The 18,889-nt window shown below is 37.7% G+C and overlaps 1 protein-coding gene across 4 annotated transcripts in view; it reads left to right on the top strand.

The window, feature by feature from the left end:
* Window positions 1–18,889, top strand: part of vti1a (vesicle transport through interaction with t-SNAREs 1A) — a 145,712-nt gene that overhangs the window by 25,371 nt on the left and 101,452 nt on the right. For 2 of the 4 annotated variants that reach the window (XM_066664580.1, XM_066664582.1), the window contains exons 5-6: window positions 5,452–5,472; window positions 13,231–13,315. In XM_066664580.1, coding sequence (XP_066520677.1) covers window positions 5,452–5,472; window positions 13,231–13,315 — 106 coding nt within the window. The remainder of the gene's footprint in view (window positions 1–5,451; window positions 5,473–13,230; window positions 13,316–18,889) is intronic. The other 2 variants (XM_066664581.1, XM_066664583.1) reach the window with 1 other exon arrangement.

Genomic DNA, 18,889 nt, shown 5'->3' with positions numbered 1-18,889 from the left:
AACCACACAGACTCAAGTCTAGTATTCTAGATACTGTGGGAAACTACTTTTTTTTTTTATTGTTTTCGCTCAACAAGGAAATTTGGACAAATAACTATGTTGGCTTTAAATATGTAAAATAAAGTATAATATCAAATGCAATTATACATTATCTAATTAATTATAACTAATGATGTAATTATAAGTTGCTATTTATTTTAAGCATTATGCAATTTAATCCTAAACCCAGCAGTGCTATATTCACAGCTTTGTCAGAGATGTACTGACATCAGAAAGAATATAAAGTAAACCATATTCAGAAACATTATTGATTTCTTCTTTTCAAAACAGTTAAAATGAACATCTTAAAACCACCCTAATTGCTAAAAAAGGTGCCATATGCTTTTAAAAACAATTGCTTGGAATTATCTCTGAAGTACTGCATCAAAATAAAAATAATAACAACTGTAACATGGGCATTTTAAGATTGAGTCACACTGTCTCACCTACACGGCTGCTTTTAGAAAGCCAACAACAAGGTGCGTTGAATAATTATATTGCATTTTAATTATCATGCTAACTTTGGTGGTGAAAACACATGACTCTCTCTCTCTCTCTCTCTCTCTCTCTCTCTCAATCACACAAACACACACACACAGACACACAAGCGCGTGCGCGCACCTTCTCGCTGTGTTCTATGGCCATGTTGTGAAAGTACAGTAAAGATTGTAGGCAGCTGAGCTGAGCTAAATAAAGTTTTCTCTTTTGTTTTTGATTTCCCCCTTATTACCATTTCAATAATGACCCTTGCACTGCACATCTTACAAACATATGTATGCTTAGCCTGGATGCATAATTGATATGCATATTTCCTCCAAATTAGTGCCACAAAAACAGTGAGTGTGACATTTTATATGGAAGTTGAGGGTAGATGTGCTGCCAAAGCTGTCACTTCGCAGACAGTGATGGTTCTTATCAAATTACTGTCAAAGGAACAAAATATTATAACTCACTCTCTTTCCTGCCATATTTTCTTATTCTAAATTAAAACCAACCCACGATGAGCATTATTATTTGAATTATTATTCAAGATTTATTCAGTGTCTCTTTCTTTTATCAGTTGTAATTATGCTACGGAGTGGAAAACACAGTGGCTCATTAATATCCATTTTCAAGATGCATTCATTTCGACTTTGTGCATTTTAGTTCAGTTGTTCATTGGGAAATTAGATATGTATATGAAAGGATTTTTTTTTTCAGTTTATTAATTACTCGCTGTATTTATTCAATAAGAACTATTCTCCAGGCACATTGTAAAAAATTAATGTGCTTTTTAGAAATGTTCAGAGATTGTGAACTAAAAGTTTAGGGGTGCATTTGGAGATTTGCTGTTTTGAAAAATAACCTGACAGCCTCTATATATATATATATATATATATATATATATATATATATATATATATATATATATATATATATACACACACACACACACACACACACGTTTTGAGGCCGTCTGGTTATTTTTCAAAACAGCTAATCTTCTATATATATATAGAGGTCAAGTATCTTTAGGTTTATTTCTTTAAAAAAATAAATAAATAAAAAATTTAACACATTTTTTTTGTTTCAAATTTTTGGTAAAATTCAATACATTTCATACAAAACCTCCAGCACACAGAACAAAAATAAATAAATTGAGAACACAACCAAAACAGACCAAGAGTGACCAAGATTACAAGAATTTAATATGTTGAGACTACAAACAAAATGATGTGTGAAAACTGTTGCATTAAGCAGTTCTGTGTCAAAGCCCTTTGTCTCTGTTTGTTTGCACAGCTGGGGCATTTTCCCTGGCCTGTTTTCTTCTTTCTCTGTTTTTCTATTTTTAATCTGAGGGTGCTCAGTTAATAGACAATTTACATTGGTCCATTTGCTCAACAAAGGACAGTTATTGGACTCCATATTTGCTAATCAAGAATATTCTTTTTAATTGGAAACATATAGAGCAATAGCTAGCGCCATTAACAAAGGCAGAATAAATAGGGAATAAGGCATGTGGTCTCCTCCCCCATCTTTTCCCAGGTGCTGTATTTACTTAATCTCCATTTAAAAAAACTTGGGGAGATAACAGAAGACTTGGTCGTGCTGTGAGTGGAGTGCTCGGAACTTCAGGGTTTTTTTATCGAGCAAGACGGGAGCGATAGAGCGAGGGGAAGTGATGGGTGTGGGGGGGGCAGGGGCAAGTCGGTCAATTTAATTCCTGACGATCTGAAGGAGGTCAGGATCATTTCATATAGCCCTGGCTGAGCAGATCATTACCAGTCACAAATCTGTTCGTTACATGGCAAGGATTTATAGCTAAGTAAATAGGGAGTCGTTATAAGTTCTGAAAATGCCGTGTTGGCCCTGCGATAATGGCTAAAGGACGGTTTAATAGAGTTCGGCATTTATTCGTTATCTGTATGCGGACAGAGACCGAATTGGCGCTATCGCTTTTTTCTTTTTTTTTTTAAATAATGTGGTGGTCTACCATTGCACTTTTTTCCCCTCATGTCCCTCCCCCCTCCTCCCACCCTTACCACCCAAAACACACTTTACCGCACACGTACTTGTGCGAGCGCACACACATTTTTCGCTCATGAACACTCTATGGAATAGTTTCGATTTCAGTCACAGCAGCTTGGCCACAAGAGATTGTGCTGGTTTGAGCCGGCATGGACCAGATTTTCCAGGCTACAAAGGGAGCAGATTACCACTTGTATCGAATTCTGCGTTGAACAAAAAAAATCTTTGTTTGAAAATCTGCTGATTATCATAACAGAAAAATTGCAGCGGTGCAATTTTAAATAACTGGCCGACAAAACACCAAGATGGAAACTCGAAGCATAATTATACCATTTTATGTTATTCTGTGTTTACAGGTATATCTTTTATGTATATATATATATATATATCTGTAATGAGCTAAAGGTAGTGGATTCAGGTAATGTTAAAAGCATTTCTCTTTGCATTCAGAAAACGAGAAAAGAACAACACCAAGCTTAAAAATCTCCCATGTACCCAGCGAAAGCTCACAGTTGCCCAAGCAGCACAAATAAGATTGAACAAGTTTTGTTTAGTGGTCATTGTTATCAGCAAGGAAGTTAGCAATGGCAAGGGTTGCCTCATACTAATTTAAATAGAGGCGTCTGCAGTGTGATTTTAAACTTTAGCCCGATGAACAGTGTAGCAACTTAGGATCATGACCTTGGATATAAAACACTCAGAATCTATAACATGACACAGTTCATTTTACCAAGAGAGCAAGAAAGATTTTTTTGTTACTATGCATTACAATTTGCTTATTTACATCTACATTATTTTTAACATGAAATCACTAATTAGAATTTTGGCATAACATCAAAAATGCTAATTTTACCATAACATTAACATAGCCTATTATTCTAAAGAGTAATCAATAAACTCATGGCCATAATTAGATGCATGCATGGACAAATATTTAAAATATAGTGTAAATAAAATTTTGGTAAAATATTTACATGTAAATGAAAACTTAGATATTGCATTTTATTGGACAAAACAATGAAAAATCTAACCCAACAAACAAAAACTAAAAAGAACAGATGATGTTTTGCATGTAATATTTCCACCCAGCTTTTGTCCTCTGCTGTGATTGTTCTATTTTGAACTGTTTTATCCATTAGCTTCTCTCCTCCTCCTTTATGTGCTGAAGGTAATTTGGGAGATCAAAACCTGTAGTATTCCAGTTTTACTGATGCGCTTCATAATAGCTCCTTAATGTTTTGAGCTGCAGTCTCGCGCTTTGTTGTGGTTGGACAGAAAGAGTGAGGCAGCGCTTCAGCACAGTGGAGTCTGCCGTCCTCGCTCGCTGCGGCCACACCAGCACAGTTTAACATCAATCCCAAGCACCTTGCCTTTTTAGTCTTGAATCAAGTTTATAATTTATGATCCAAGTCCTCCTGCCTCTTTTCTGATACGATAGCAAATGATTTAAAAATAGAAAAATTCAAAATGACCAGTGCCCACAAAGAGAGATGAGAGGGGTCTAATAATGGCCCTCCCCTTAGATCTGCTAACCTTTAATCTCTTGCAAGAAATAGAGATAAAAAAAAATCACCTGCAACGGCTGACAAATTAAGAAACTTGTCCTTCCCCTCCTTCGCTGAATATGTTGTGCGTTCACGATAAGCACAGCTCCTTCTCCACCAAGGACACTTTTCTAATGTGGAGAGCTTGTTATGGAGGGTATACTTTAAATGTTGACTAAAGTAAAACTGTGCAGACACTGTGCAGACCAAACAAGGGCGTGTGTTGCATTTTATTAATATATGCGATCTTCTTTCATCAGCAATAAATAAAACATGCTCACATCAAAATGTCAGATAAGTTAATAAGGTGCCATGTGTATGTATATATGTATTTATGTATTTATGTATGTATATATGTGCACATATAAGTGAATATATGTTTAAGTGTATATGCATGTGTACACATACTGGTTCTACATAAGGCTATTAATATTGCACATACATTAATAATAACATACGACTTAAAATGACTGATATGTTACATGTTTTGTTGATTTTCTAAACCAGGAAACAAAGTTTGAAGTTGAATTGAAATGCTTTTTTTTTTGAGACTAGTTTTAAATGTGTCTTAACAATTGCACAGGCCACAAACATTTTTACTTTAATGTATATTTAACCAAATAATTAATTGCTGTGCGTTAAATGTGTTAAAGCTTGTTCTTTATAGAGGATATGATACTAAGAGAATCAACAAAACCTGTATTTCTGACCATGCAATGTTAACAGAGAGCTACACCTGCTATAATAGTATATGATTGACAGTGTGTCAGAAGTAATTGGCAATAATTCAAAAGACAGCTATAGTGGATGGGAACGTGCTACTGAAGTAGCTCCTTCAGGTTGAGTGTAGAGGTATGACTCCTGTAGTGTTCTAGTTAAAGAGCCTAGCTGCTCAAAGCCTGTATCTGTACTGTACCCAGTCTGTATTTCCCACTGTACTTTGTGAAATGCTATTTTTTTTCCCTTCCTTATGCCATATCGAGTACTGTGATGTGACTGTTCCCCCCCCCCCCCCACCTTCCTTGATGATGATAGTTTAGACGCTGAGAGTAGAGAAATCCATTCCCACTCTCTTTGTTTAATGTGACAGCGCGAGAACTTGATCTTTGTTTGTTCAAAAAAGTCGGCATGAGTCTCGTGTTTAGCTTCGTTTAATGTGTTTGTCTGTGATTTCTAAATGCTAAACATGCAAACAGATAAATCGTCAAGGTTAATTCTGTACCCAGCCGCATGACTGATCTGCTTCCTGCCATGTCTCTTCTTTTTATCTATCTCTCTTTCTTTTCCTCCCTCCCTCTGTCTCTTTTCACTATCTTTCTCTCTTTTCTTTTTCCTCTATTTCTGTGCCTTCATGTGGCAGTTGATAAAGTTGCGTGAAGAGGTAAGCGCTACTCTTGCTCTGTTTATTCCTCTGTTTCTCCTGAACCTCACTTAATTTCCTCTATTCTTTGCAGTTAAAGGAAGCAGTCATCAGGTTTTTTACCATTCACTTTTGAATGGTGTCAATGAGGCTCAGCTCAGTGTGCTGCACAGTGCATTGAATTAAATCAAAGCCACCTCACCCCACGTCTTAAAAGTATTGTTTAATCAACCCGTCAGAAGATTCCCTAAAAATGAAATGGTGCTAGGTGAGGAGTGGAGGGATGAGCTTGACAGGCCCCTAATCTGGTCCCATACTCCTTATGACAGACTGCTTTTTAAAACTACAATTTTTTTTGTTTATAAATTAGCTTTTCACATTCTTATCATTCATGTTCATGTAACAGTGGTGGGGCTGAACGATATGTAGAAAATATCGAATTGTGATTTTTCACAAGTATTTCACTGTGATTGTCTTCTATAAATTAAACTCCAGTGGTTGCTCTAAAACTCCAGTGAGAATGTGCATTTGAATTTTGCAACAGTCAAAATCTTTGGAAGCGCTAAAGTTTAATTTTCTAACTTAAAATTAAGACAATGTTTAATAATGTAGCTTGTAATTAAAACAGGCTGCTCTGTTGACTTGAAAATGACATTTTTTGATTTTAATATAAAACCATTAATCTTTCAGGCCTAGCTCACAAAGATGTACGTCCATCAGCCCTAGTGCTTCACCGAATACCTCACATCTTTTTTTTTCCCTCATTAATATCATTGTTTCACTTGAACCTCCACATTCATGATTACTCATAGTATGCACAATACTTCATGAAACCTCTTCATGAGCCATAAACACTTAAACTTGACCTTAATCCACTCTTAAAAATAAAAGTGCCAGTGTGGTTGGATTGATCATTGTACAAATAGAAGTAAGTTGTCAAGGTTTCTTTAGAAATGGAAATGATTATACTGTGCTGTGCAAAAGTGTGAGACCACCATTTAATTTAGTGTTATTTTTTTTTCTAATCATAATAGAACCTCTTAAAATCTTTATATTTGTGAGATCAGAGAGAGTAAATATCTGGCTTCAGATCTGAAAGAAACATACAGACATTATTGTGTATCCAATAAGATTAGATGACTGTGGTCTGAAAGGATAGCTGTCAAAAAAAAGTGTTTAAATGAAACAAACTGCCAGTGTCTTCAGCATGGGCTGACCCAGAGCTCAGGGTCACCGTGTGTGTTTGGTGATTACTCAACTCCTGAAAGGCAAGAACTGTGAGCAGCTTCTAACAAAGGATTGTGGAAGTGTGGAAAAAAATATTATATATATAAAATTAAGGGTGGGCGATATGGCCCTAAAATAATATCATGATATTTCAGTGTTTTTTGGTGATAACGATAGTCTTAGCAATATGACCCTAACCCTAAACACTGAAATAATTTTATTAATTATTCAAGGACACACTACTGCAAGAAAGCAAATGTAATATTAATTATATTAAATTAAGTTTTATTGTAGTACACATGTTGTTTATTTTGCAAACAATCGTAACTTTCCATGATTCTATCGTTGTATAACATAAAGAATATAGTATATAAATCTACCCCACAACAAAAGTGAAGATTTATTGTGTGAATATAAACAGCAAATCCAAACTATATACAAAAAATACCCTTAAAATTTCACAGTAAATAACAAAACATATACAGAATAGTTCAGCTGTGCTGAGTCAGTGTGGTCTGTCAGCTGGGGTTAGAGCTCATTGGCTGTTGAACTCTCCTCATGGCGTTTTTGATTTTCCTCATGTTCAACTGGGAGTTTCTGAGTGAGGTGGTGATACAGATTAGTTGTGTTTTCCCCCTTCTGTTGTTACAGGCTTCTTCCATAGTTTACAATTACAGCACTTTGTTGTACAGCTGATATTTTGTAACCAAAACACCTCCACACGACTGAAGTCATTCCACTTTCGGAGCAAATATTTCCATCGCAGAACAACTTTCCACCATACTTGTTGCTGTGCCTAAATGACGTATACATTCATTTGGTTCTTTAAGTTTTCTGTGTGTGTATATATATATTCTTTAAAGAACCTTTTAAATATTGCGGTTGGTTATATGGCTGTATATAGCCATTTTTGCTAAAAATAAAAATCTATAATAGAACAACTGTTTATGTTCTGAAAATTCTATTGAGATTTTTTTTAAATTCTACATTTGTAAACAAAAATATAAACGTTCTATACAAAAACATGTGTTACTCTAAAACTGTACAGTCAGGCCAAAAACCACGCAGGAACTGTTCTTTTTAGGAGCATGTGGTTGGTATTTCAGGTTGTGTATTTCTAAAATCTTTGATGTGAATCTGTGAACCTTCTATTAAATATTCATTGTTAGAAAAAATTTGTAGCTGTATCAGTGGCTAGTGTTTGCCTTTGATCTTTTAAACAGTGCAGCAGATCACCGTAAATGTTTCTCAATTAGTGATGACAGAATTAGTGCTGCTATATGGAACAGCCTCATTTTCCTCATTCAGCTCATTTTACTACAATAGTCTGAGGTTTCTTTTTCTTTTTTTTTTTCTTTTTCTTTTTTTTTTATTTTTCTTTTTTTTTTATTTTTCTTTTTTTTTGGCTAAGAGATAAGGGACTGATTTAGAAAGTCTTTCATTGCATTAATCTAACTTGGTTAGGGCATGCATTATGGCAAAAGAAAGCTCCCATCAAAGTCTGTGTCTGCATGAGAGAGAGTGAGCTTATTTAGACTTGGGATTCCCCTATTCATAGACACATGCAGCTTTGCACAGGCTACAATATCTAAAGATCTCCATTCACAAAGGCAGCTTGTCGTCCTCCATACTATGCCACAGAGTGGATTGCACATTGCGTCTCTCCCAGCCCTCGTAAAAGTGTTTAGCTAGCGATTGCTTATCTTCAGAGATAGCAGTGTTTATGATGCAAATTTCCTGATCCCTCACCCCTTTAGAGAAAATAGTAAAAATGCATTAGTTATTAAAGAAGACACATTTTAGATGTCAGATCTGAACCGTTTCCCAGCACATTGTGCACACCCTGAAAAACCTAATCTTACCAAAGAAAATATCTTGAAAAGTGAAATGTTCTTACTTCCTTAAAATATAAAATTTTGATATAATACACAAATATAGTTAACATTGTAAGACGTAAGCCTGTCTCTCCAGTACACAGAGTCCATACAAGAAAACTAAGCACCTGAAACAGTCTGTTTAAGAACTGATTTTACAAAAACAACACATTAACATATGTCAGTTTTAAAGGCACAGTAATAAAAATAGCCTCTGTTGAACTTGTTTTTGTGATGTCACAAAAAACAACACATTTACATAGATCTGCCTGTTCACCCTATAACACAAGTTATAAAGAGGATTTCTGTGCAGACTGCTTTTTGAATGAGGAATAGTGTAAAGCAGCCTGTCAGACACACAGTTCAAATAAACTGTGTTTATTATTCAACCTCAGAGAGAAAAACTAAATATGATAAAATGTTTCTTATGATCCTTAATTATTAATTTAAAATAAGTAACCTTCATAGCCATATCAATTTCAAGGACTTTTCTACTTTTAATTAACATAAAACTGTACCCAATTTAGTGACATCAGTTGACAATTTTTCTAAACAGCATGTTCTCCGGGTAAATTTTACACTTGAATTTGAGCAGTATTTCTGTTTGGGAGAATCTCTCTGGGCTGTGGGAACTGGGATTTTCCAATGGTTTATTTTTTTTTTTTTTTTTTTTGTTGTTTTTTTGGGGGGGGGGTGTATGTGTGAGTGAAAGCTAGCGTATGTCTGTTTATATATATGTGAGTGAATGAGAATGCAAGTCTGCGTGTTTTTGTCTGTCTGTTTTGGCTATGTCTTCTGTAGTGGTTTTTTTTTTTTTTTTTTTTTGAGGGGGGGGGGGGGGTGGTGTGGAGCTGAATAATCCCATCTCTACAAAAGACACTCCATCCTCCTGCATTCATAATTTAGAGCGCAATCCTCCAGACTTTGCTATCCTTGACTTGTGTTTTTCTATATTTCTATATTTTTTCTATGTTCTTTTCTACTTTCTCTCACATGACCAAACAAAATGGGCATGAGTATAGATCAGCTTTTTCGTCTGAAGACACCTTCAGTGTTTCTGCACTCTTTGGAGTGTGCTATTAAATTGGGTTTGATATTATTTTCCTTCCTGCATATTTCACCTAGCTCTTTTTTTTCTCTTATTTTCCTGAATTTTCATCAAAAGGCTTCATAGCTTATATACACTTAGCCTGCTTTTAAAAACTATACTTTTTCCTCAGCTGGAAAACATGTTTAAATATTTAGCAGCCATATTCACAGCTGTTTGACACTTGTAATTCCTCGTCTTACAAGTCCCAAACAAACCGTGGAAAAGATCACATAGTCAGCCCGAATCACAGCTGTCATCATTATTCACTTTGACTCTCCCCTCTTATTGAAATAATAAGGAATCATCTGAACTTTTGAAAATTGTGAGAGTAAGCGTCGGTGTTTGATATTGAAAAAAGGGGGGAGAGAAGGGAAGAGAATTCTTTTGAGCAGCGGCTGCATTGTTCCTGAATCCCTGTTAATAACTCGCAACTGAAGTGTGATTCTTCATAAAAAAGAGAAGCAAAACAAGAAGGGAAAAAATCACATTTATAGTTTCTTAGAAGGTCTTTGTAGAAAATGTAGGTGTCAGATAAAAAGGCATAAATGCATAAGCAGAAATGGGAAGGGGCGCGCACAGACGCATTCACAGACACACCAATATTTATCATGCACTCTTTAAAAGGAGATTCTGTTGAACTCCATAAGACCGAAAAAGAGAAACGATTTTGCTGACAGCCCGTTGCTCTCTGAGCGGGTAAATCAGAAAAACGCTATCTCTTTTATTTAGGTCAGTTTTGTCTGGGTATGTGGGTGAGTGATAAATATCCAGGGTTATTTATTTATTTATTAATAAACCAAAAATATTTAAGGGATTGTCCTATATGTATGTATTTATATAATATATATATATATATATATATTCTATTTCATGAACCGCCAAATGACTCAGAGCCAGGGCCTGGCACCTATGACATTGTTGATATCTACATGGTAATGTAGCAGAGAGCACCGTGAGACCCTACTAGTCCCCTCGCGCTCTCTCTCTCTCTCGCTCTCTCTCTCTCTCTCTCTCTCTCTCTCTTCCTTATTTCTACACTTGCAGGTAGTCTTGGATTCCTTCTCTCTCTTTTTTTGTCTTTTTTTGAGGGGAAATTACCTGCCTGGCATACCACCATTCTTCCATGTGTACTGTCGTCACTCCATCCGTGTGGCCACCTTCACACTGCTGTGTGCTTCCAGCCGGAGTGCGTAATTCTAATGATTTCCCCCACAACTGAAAGTACCAGCACCCCTAGCCACTAACACCCCCCCCTCTCACCGCCCCCCCCCCCCCCCCCCCCAACACCTTCTTTTGCCTTGCTTGGAAAAGACAGAGAGAAAGACAGAAAGAGGAAGAGAGAGGGAGGGAATGAGAGAGAGAGACAGAGAGAGAGAGAGAAAGAAATTCAAGGAAAAGCTTTGAAGTGGCTTTTCAGCGCGCGAGTCTGCTGGCCGTCTCCCCAAGACGTGTCACCTTTGCCGAGAGGGAATAGGGAAATCACGTTTCGAATGGTAATGATAACATACTAATCACTTGAGCTCTTTGAAGACGGGGGCGCAAGCGACTCTGTCAGTATCCCCGGCTGCCTCGTGCTCCCAGGCACACACAGGCACATCCATGGTCTAGGTGTATTAGCTTAAGCGTTGCATGTCAATACGTCCCCTCCATCTCTGCTGATCCAGAGGGGCTCATTAGGCAGAGCTGGCTCCCTTTTCCCCATGCGCACACACCACCCCATCTTTCTCCTGCTCTCTCTCTCTCTCTCTCTCTCTCTCTCTCTCTCTCTCTCGTCCTCTCGTCATCTGTTTTTTCTGACTCTCACTGTGTGTGTCTCTCTCTCACTCTCCCTCTCTCATCGTGTTTTTTTCTGACTCACTCACTCTCTCTCTCTCTCTGTTGTCTCTACCTCCCTTTCTTTTTCTCTCTCCCTCTCACTTGCTCCTATTCTCCCGCTATCTCACATGCCTTCCCTCCCTCTCACCCTCTCTCTCTTTCTCCAGCTACTACTGACATACACCCCTCCCCCCTTAAACTATTAAAAAAAAAGTATTTCTGCAATTTTAAATGACATCTGTCAACTGAAGGGAGGAGAAGAAAAAAAAGTTCAGAGAGCGTTTTTTCCATCCTCTCTCCCTTCTCTCTGATTGTCAAACTTTGAAAAGTGGAATGTCGTATATTTTTCATTTCATTTCCTCAGAGTGATTAGCTAGTACATATTTTGACAGCTTAACTAGAAATGGAGCTTCTACTCAGCCTTTCTTCTATCACTCACTGTAAACAGGTCTAAACGTTAACCCCATTTCTTCTTTTTTTATAAATGAAAAACAGGCCAATATATATTTGGCATATAAAATAAGGGTTTGGTGGAATGAAACCTTGTGGACATTTGGACATGTTTCTTTCTGCAGTGAGGTGGGGAGATCTTTTGCAAGATTGTAGGAGGCACTCTGTAGACTTTTATCTTGCTAATGCAAGGCATCTAGATGTAATGTTTGCTAGCCTAGCTTATGGCTGTATTTCATGCACTTTCTGGGCTCAGGTCGGGATATTATGAAATAGTAATGTCCTCCAACACCTCTTTAGGTTCCAACACATTTCTGAAGGACTAAGGTTGTATATGAGGTGAATGAAAAATTAATCACTATTTGAATCATATAAATGCTGTCCTCTGAGTACGCTATTACATTAACCGTCTACCTCTTGACCATGGTTTTAATGTCACATTTATGACCATGGGCTTGAAGATCTATACCCTTGCCCAGGGTGCATAGAGCTTTGAAATAAGATCAAGTCAAGCTGCTTTCCTTCAAAAGTATAAATGCCTTGTATTTTTGCATTATTTACTGTGTTTTTATCTTTCATTTGGATCCTATGAATTACTCAAAATGTTTGGTGGAAACAAGCTGGAGTTGGGCTTTGTAAAACGGGGTTAAGCATCATAAACTCACTCTAGCTTTGTGACCTTTATGCCAAGGCCCACTTCTGCTTCTTTTTGCAATTCACTTTTACTGTTACTTTACTGTTTACTTTACATCATGTGATCCAAACTCTGCAAAGTCTGTATTGAGGTATTACCCTGCTGGATTTTGCAGAGCTTGGATCTTTTAGCAACGATTTCACACCTCAAGTGCGAGAATTAGGAGGTATTTTTACACATAACAAGGAGAACAAACATGCACAACATACTGACATTAACTAATCTGAAACTGCAAGTGCTAATTTATTACAGCTCAATTAGCCTTTCCTCCCATGCTAAACTTTGCCCCAGTGCTCAATGTGAGGTAATGAGATACTGTAACGATGAACACCTACAGAATAAAGCTGTGAGAGTAGAGGAACTTTAATTAAAAAAAAAATAGGCAAAGGTGTTTGCTCTGAATCTCATCTTTTTAGCTTTTAATTCAGCCATAGATTCAGCCCAGTTTGTCCCATAAAAAGCAGGCTATAAAGCAGTTCTTTTTAACTTCAATTCAATTGTTGTGCTCATAGCCTAGTGTAACATGCCTATCATGCATGGCAAGAGAAATGTCTGTCTAAATTGTCTCCTAGCTTTTTCAGTCATTCGCCTTCTCTCATTGTGTTTTCTTTTTGCCTGGTTTGTTTCAGAGAGCACATCTGTTGGACAACACAGAGAGGCTGGAAAGGTCATCTCGGAGACTGGAGGCTGGCTACCAGATAGCTGTGGAAACTGGTAGGCATTGTGGGTAGGGGGGGTTAGCGACAGCAAATTGTCTCGCTCGCATGTGTGTTAGAGAAGGGAAAAAAGGCCTTGACGACTGGTGACATTTTCAGGAGCACATCAAAGGCAGGTGAGGGAGAGAGAGGTGTAGAGAGGAAGAAGAGCAGGAGCTGCGCGTTAGGTGCACAAAAAAACACAGCCTTATTTTCAATGCACCCAATCCGTGTATGTGTGTGCAAAAAGAGAGAGAAAGAAAGAGAGCAAGCGATTGAGTTTTTATTATGGCTTGAAAAGGTGTTGGGGGGGGCAGTGTGGAGGGAGTGTACAGAAATAAACAACGTCAGTGTTCCTTAACAATTTCACGGTATCATAAAACAAAACAAAGACCGGTATCTTTTAATAAACCAGTTTCTAAATAAAACCTTCCAAACACCATCTGAATCATATGACTATCTTAGGGTTAGTTTTCATCTTTAAATATAAGAAAATGAGCTCATTTAGATCTGAAATAGATTAAATCTGTAGGCATATTTTTTCCTTCCCCCCTCATGCTGACTGTCACAGTGTTATTGAGGCAGAGTGTATTCCTTGGAGACGTATCAAAGCTCCTTCTTCAAGAAGCAACTGGCTTTCTTTGGCTTCCGCTGTAGTTTTGAAAAGTTTGTTAATTTACACTATAATGGCAGAGAGGCTCATGTGCGACATCGACAGAGTTAATAATTCAAGTCGAGAAAGGGTTGCACAGACCACGGGCGTTTGATGTTTCACGAGCAGAACTCACAAATTCATAAATACAATCTGCATCCCCTGCTTAAAAATTTAGTTTCATTTGTTTCAGATCATCCCAAGCTCATGCAGGACGACTTTTTTTTTCCTCTCCCTCCTTCTCTTTTTCTCCTGCCTTGCATAATATTTCAGCGTTTTCAGTTCACAATGCAAGGACCCTTTGTTATTCTCCTATTCGCGCTATTTTTTTTATTTAATTTTTTTTTTTTTTTTTTTAACTTTTGTGCGGCCATTTGAGTCTCCACCGGCCGGCTGGTCCTTACCAAAGCAGAAGTCTGCATGCTTCACTAGCAGTATCAGACCTCCTGTGTGGGGCTCCTTCTCCTTTAAAGAACTGCTTCTGTGTCCTCGTGACCCGTAGTGTCCTGCTTCTGCTTTGCCCTCACTCTGTGTGTGCTGCGAGCTTCGAACAATGCGTGTTTGCCCAGCTCTGCTCTCTACTTACTGCATCATAGTGTAGCGGTGACTGCTCGGCCTATGAAGAGCAGCTAATCCCCAAGCCTCTCACCCTGACGCTCAAACCCTGAGCCCCACACATACACCTGCTGTACTCTGTAGCTTAGCTGCAGGTAACACACAGAACCAAAAAAAGAAACACACGCAGAGAGGTGAGTCAAACACACACGCTCTCTCCTGCAAAAAGACAAGCAGGTTCAGGAAAAAACAGAAAAGTATAACATTTGAAAATCATACAAATGTCCTATTAAATGTTCTTAGAACTTTAAACCAATCCAGACCTCAGCATCGCTAAATGTCCTTAGGTTAACTTTGAATGTGAGAAGTACAAAATGTAAAATATATATGAAATATAATGAAAGCAAGTAACATAATGAATGAAAGCGGGTCAACTTTTAAAGTGGGCATAGAAAATATTAGACAATTCATATTATATTTAGTTGTTCCTGTTTCTAAGCAATTAGTTTGTTAATGTGTTTACCGCTGGAAATGAATGTTGTGCTTCATGCCCATTTTGGAAATTAAATGAATGACCTTTGCTCAGTACTGGTAAATATATTTGTACCTGTCTCTTAAAACATGACCTTAAAACAGATACATCACGTAAACTCTGATATTTGGAAGTTGTGCAGATTATAATCACATTCAAGTGTTTTTTTTAATTTAAACCATTTCTTTACATTGTGCGTTCACACACATTACTCCCACCTACTACTAGATTTACCACAATGCCACTCTGTTGACTTTCATTTTTTTCTCAGTGGTTATAATATATACAAACAGGACCGCTACTGGATTATTATTTCTTCAACTATTTTACTGGACCAAAGTTATAGGACAATGTGTGTGTGTCTCAAGTGAGCTCAGCTTCAACTGACACACCTGTACGCCCCATTAAAACAAATATAATGTGATCTGATGAGTCGGCTTTTGCTTTTTTCAGGGAATCTAAAGGAAGCTTCTCTTTGTCCTCAGCTGCTCAATATGTTAGTGGGTCACATCTTGAAATGCAGTTCAATTTCATTTTAGATATTATTAAAATACATAAAACACTGTTCTTGTAAGGTCTGTACCCTCAAGGCATAGCAGCTCAACTCCTTAATATTGATTCAATTATATTATGTGGTGTTTAAGTTATTCTGTTTTCTATGTCCATGTTATGTGCAAACATAATGTTGTTGTCAGTAATGATGTGCTGGTAGAGTACCCTATAGACAGATTACTTCCCACACATGAAAAAGCACTTTGAATTCTTATGTGTTCTGTCTGTCAATAATGCAAATAATGAAGAACCAACAGTGTACATTTTGTTGAAATCTACACCAGCATTTATAAGCGAGTGCCTACATTAAAAGCAAAATATAGGCTTTATGTTATATCTCCTCTGTCCTTGATCTTTGTGAAAGCTGTGCTTGAATCCACCATGAAGGAGCGCCCCTAAACAGTGCCAGTAAGTAGGCTCTATGAGAGCCTGTTTATGGTGGTGATAAAGGGGGAGAAGGGGTATTTTTGGTGCACTGAGTCCAACCATGGTGTGTCAGGAGCTCTCCAGGCCCTTTGAGAAATATTGAGAGTGCACTCTGGACATGCAGAGCTATTTACCACACTGTTTGTCTCATAAATAAAGTATGGGATGTCATTAGGAGAGGGCACCCACTTTAAAGCAGTCTCAACCGGAGGCAAGGCACTCTAAAGTGAGCCTGGAGCCACGGAAGAAGGGATGAAGTAGCCAATTTAAAGGCATTTAAATCAGAGATGTCCCTGGGCCTATAAGCAGCAAATGAACTCTAATCAAAGAAGTGCTTTGGCTGTTTCTGCAAGGAAAGGATTGACCAGTCGCTTGCAATTGAGGAACCTGTAGATGAGCGTTATGGCATAAACATGTCATGATGCTTGATAACATTGGCACAGTGCACAGTGTCATTGTGTTTCATTTTACTGAGCAAAACAGCAGTTGAAACACAAAAAAATAAATTAAAATGAATAAAGTAAGAAAAAGGCTTACTGTGTTGACATCCCTTTGTAGTTTATGCAGTTACTGTATAATGGCTTTTGTTGCTGTTTACAAATCTATATAATTAGTCCAAATCTGCTTTACTTAGAATACACAGTTGTCTGCTGTTCGAGGAGCACTGATGATATCCACACTATACTCAGAAAAGGGTAGTATTTATCACAATAACAAGAGCAACTCATCATCTTGCTAACTCAAATATATATTGAATCAGTTATAATGGTTGGCAATTTTTAGACAGAGAAACACACACTATTAGTCAGTGGTTAGTGGTTAACAAACAACCCCAGCTATAAGTCCATACGTGAAATTAATTCTGTTTGAATGCATAGCACATTAGTGTTCCTTGTGGGGACTGTGGAACTTTGTGCTGATAGGTGACTGTAGTGGAGACCCAAGCAGGCATATGAAAGAAAGTGCTTGAGGCTAACAGTTATATGTTTATAATTATGTGATCAAAAACAAAAGTTGACAAAATTAATTATATAGTACTTAAAGGGAACATGGGTGATTCTGGGGAACTACTCTTTTTTCCAGGTATCCACTGTTTGTTTTACTTCATTTCATTGTTTTCAGTGAGCAGCATCCCCAACACTTTTCATGCTTTTCAGTGTTGGATGTCTTTCTACCATCCGAACGCCTCCAGATACAGTTTCTCAGATGTAGTTCATCCAGTGATGTGGTGAAAGAACATCTGAGCCAATTCGGGCCGATACTATTAGTCTCTTCGCCACATGTACTGAGCCAGGGATTTGTACAAACACAGGACCTTTTCCCAATGTGCCACAAGACTGAAGAGATAGCACATGATGAGGAAACATTCTCTGAATGTTTGTTTTTTGATTAAAATCACAAACATTCCTTTAATGTTTTTTAATCTAATGTCTACATATTATTAGTCTGTGTTAAAACAATGTAAATACTTTATAATCAACCTTATTGTCATTGCTGAGTACAGGTAATCTCTGTTTCTATAGTCCATGGCAACACACTACTGTTGAATGTTGAACCATTGAGCCCTCAGATGGCACTGCATGAGAAATTGTCATGCTCCTGTCATAATATAGCCACATGGGCTCAGGAGTACTTCAAAAACACGTGCATGTAATACAGCTTGTCATTTCAATAATCAATGCAACATTTAAATGCGAAATGTAAATTCGTTTATATTTACAAAATACAAAATATTTTGTCCATAAGGAAAAAAAAAGGATTCATAGTTTTGTCATTTAAATAATGGTTCAAGAGAATTAACAGAATTCTCAGAGTTGAACAAATTACAGTTTTAAAAGTTCAACTATTGTTTAATTGAAAATGGAATACAGTGTATGTGTTTGATGAGTGCCATTGCTCAGACAGATGTTTATTGCTCAGTTGATCATTTAATCATTAATATTGCTGAACAATACTTTTAGAATATTCACATTATCGAGGGTGTTTATACATATAGACTTAAAGTCATCTCCCTGTTAAGATAGAGTTGTCTCATTGGACATGTGCTAATGGCTGAAGTAAGCAGAAGGTGAGAGAGGGATGGTTAAGGTTGTCGGTGGCCCATGAGGAGGGCACTGCTGGCCTTTGAGCATGTAGCGGCAGCAGCAGTGTCGGCTGTGGATCGATGGAGCAAAATGAAACCAGCTCATTAGGGATTGATTTCAGCAGTGTTTAGATAAGCAGAGAGGGTCGGGCCCTGGCCCTGGGGCCCTCGCTGAGGCCCAAAGTTCATGCAGAGCCAGGTAGAGAGCAGCTCCACAGGCCATCAACTTTATTAGCACCCAGATAAGCTGATTAGGCCTTGTCAATCAAAGGTGCCAATGACTCAATCGAGACTCCCTTTCTTTCTTTTTCTTTCTTTATTTTCTCTCGCTCTCTCTCTCCCTCTCTCTCTCTCTCTCTCTCTCTCTCATGCTCTCTCTCACCCTCTCTTTCCCTTTTTGTAATAAATCATTGAAGCGACCAACAAAGCAGCAGCCATGGCGGCTAAGCTAAGCAGCCCTGCAGTTGTCACCAAGGCAGACGTGAGGACCCTGTGATGATGTGACGACTATATTAAAGAGTACATCAATTTGTTTTAGAGCAGTTTGATTTTTTTTCCGCTGGTATTAAAAGAGCGAGTGGTGTGGGGGGGTGGGGGAGTGGTGGTGGGGCGTCATCAATGAGGGCTTCACGGAAAAGACGAGTGTGTTGGGTTAGAAATAAATAAAGAAATATATGCCGGAGTGAAAAAAATAATTATATTTTGTAAACATAAAAAAAATTGCTGCTCTCTTTTGAAGACGAGCATGGCTTTGAGACTTGCTGTGTCAGTCCATGGGTGCTAGAGTGCCCCC

The sequence above is a fragment of the Hoplias malabaricus genome, chromosome 3 (assembly GCF_029633855.1).
Source record: "Hoplias malabaricus isolate fHopMal1 chromosome 3, fHopMal1.hap1, whole genome shotgun sequence".
Lineage (NCBI taxonomy): Eukaryota > Metazoa > Chordata > Actinopteri > Characiformes > Erythrinidae > Hoplias > Hoplias malabaricus.
The sequence above is the reverse complement of the archived record's forward strand: the minus strand, read 5'-3'. Positions and strand labels throughout refer to the sequence as shown.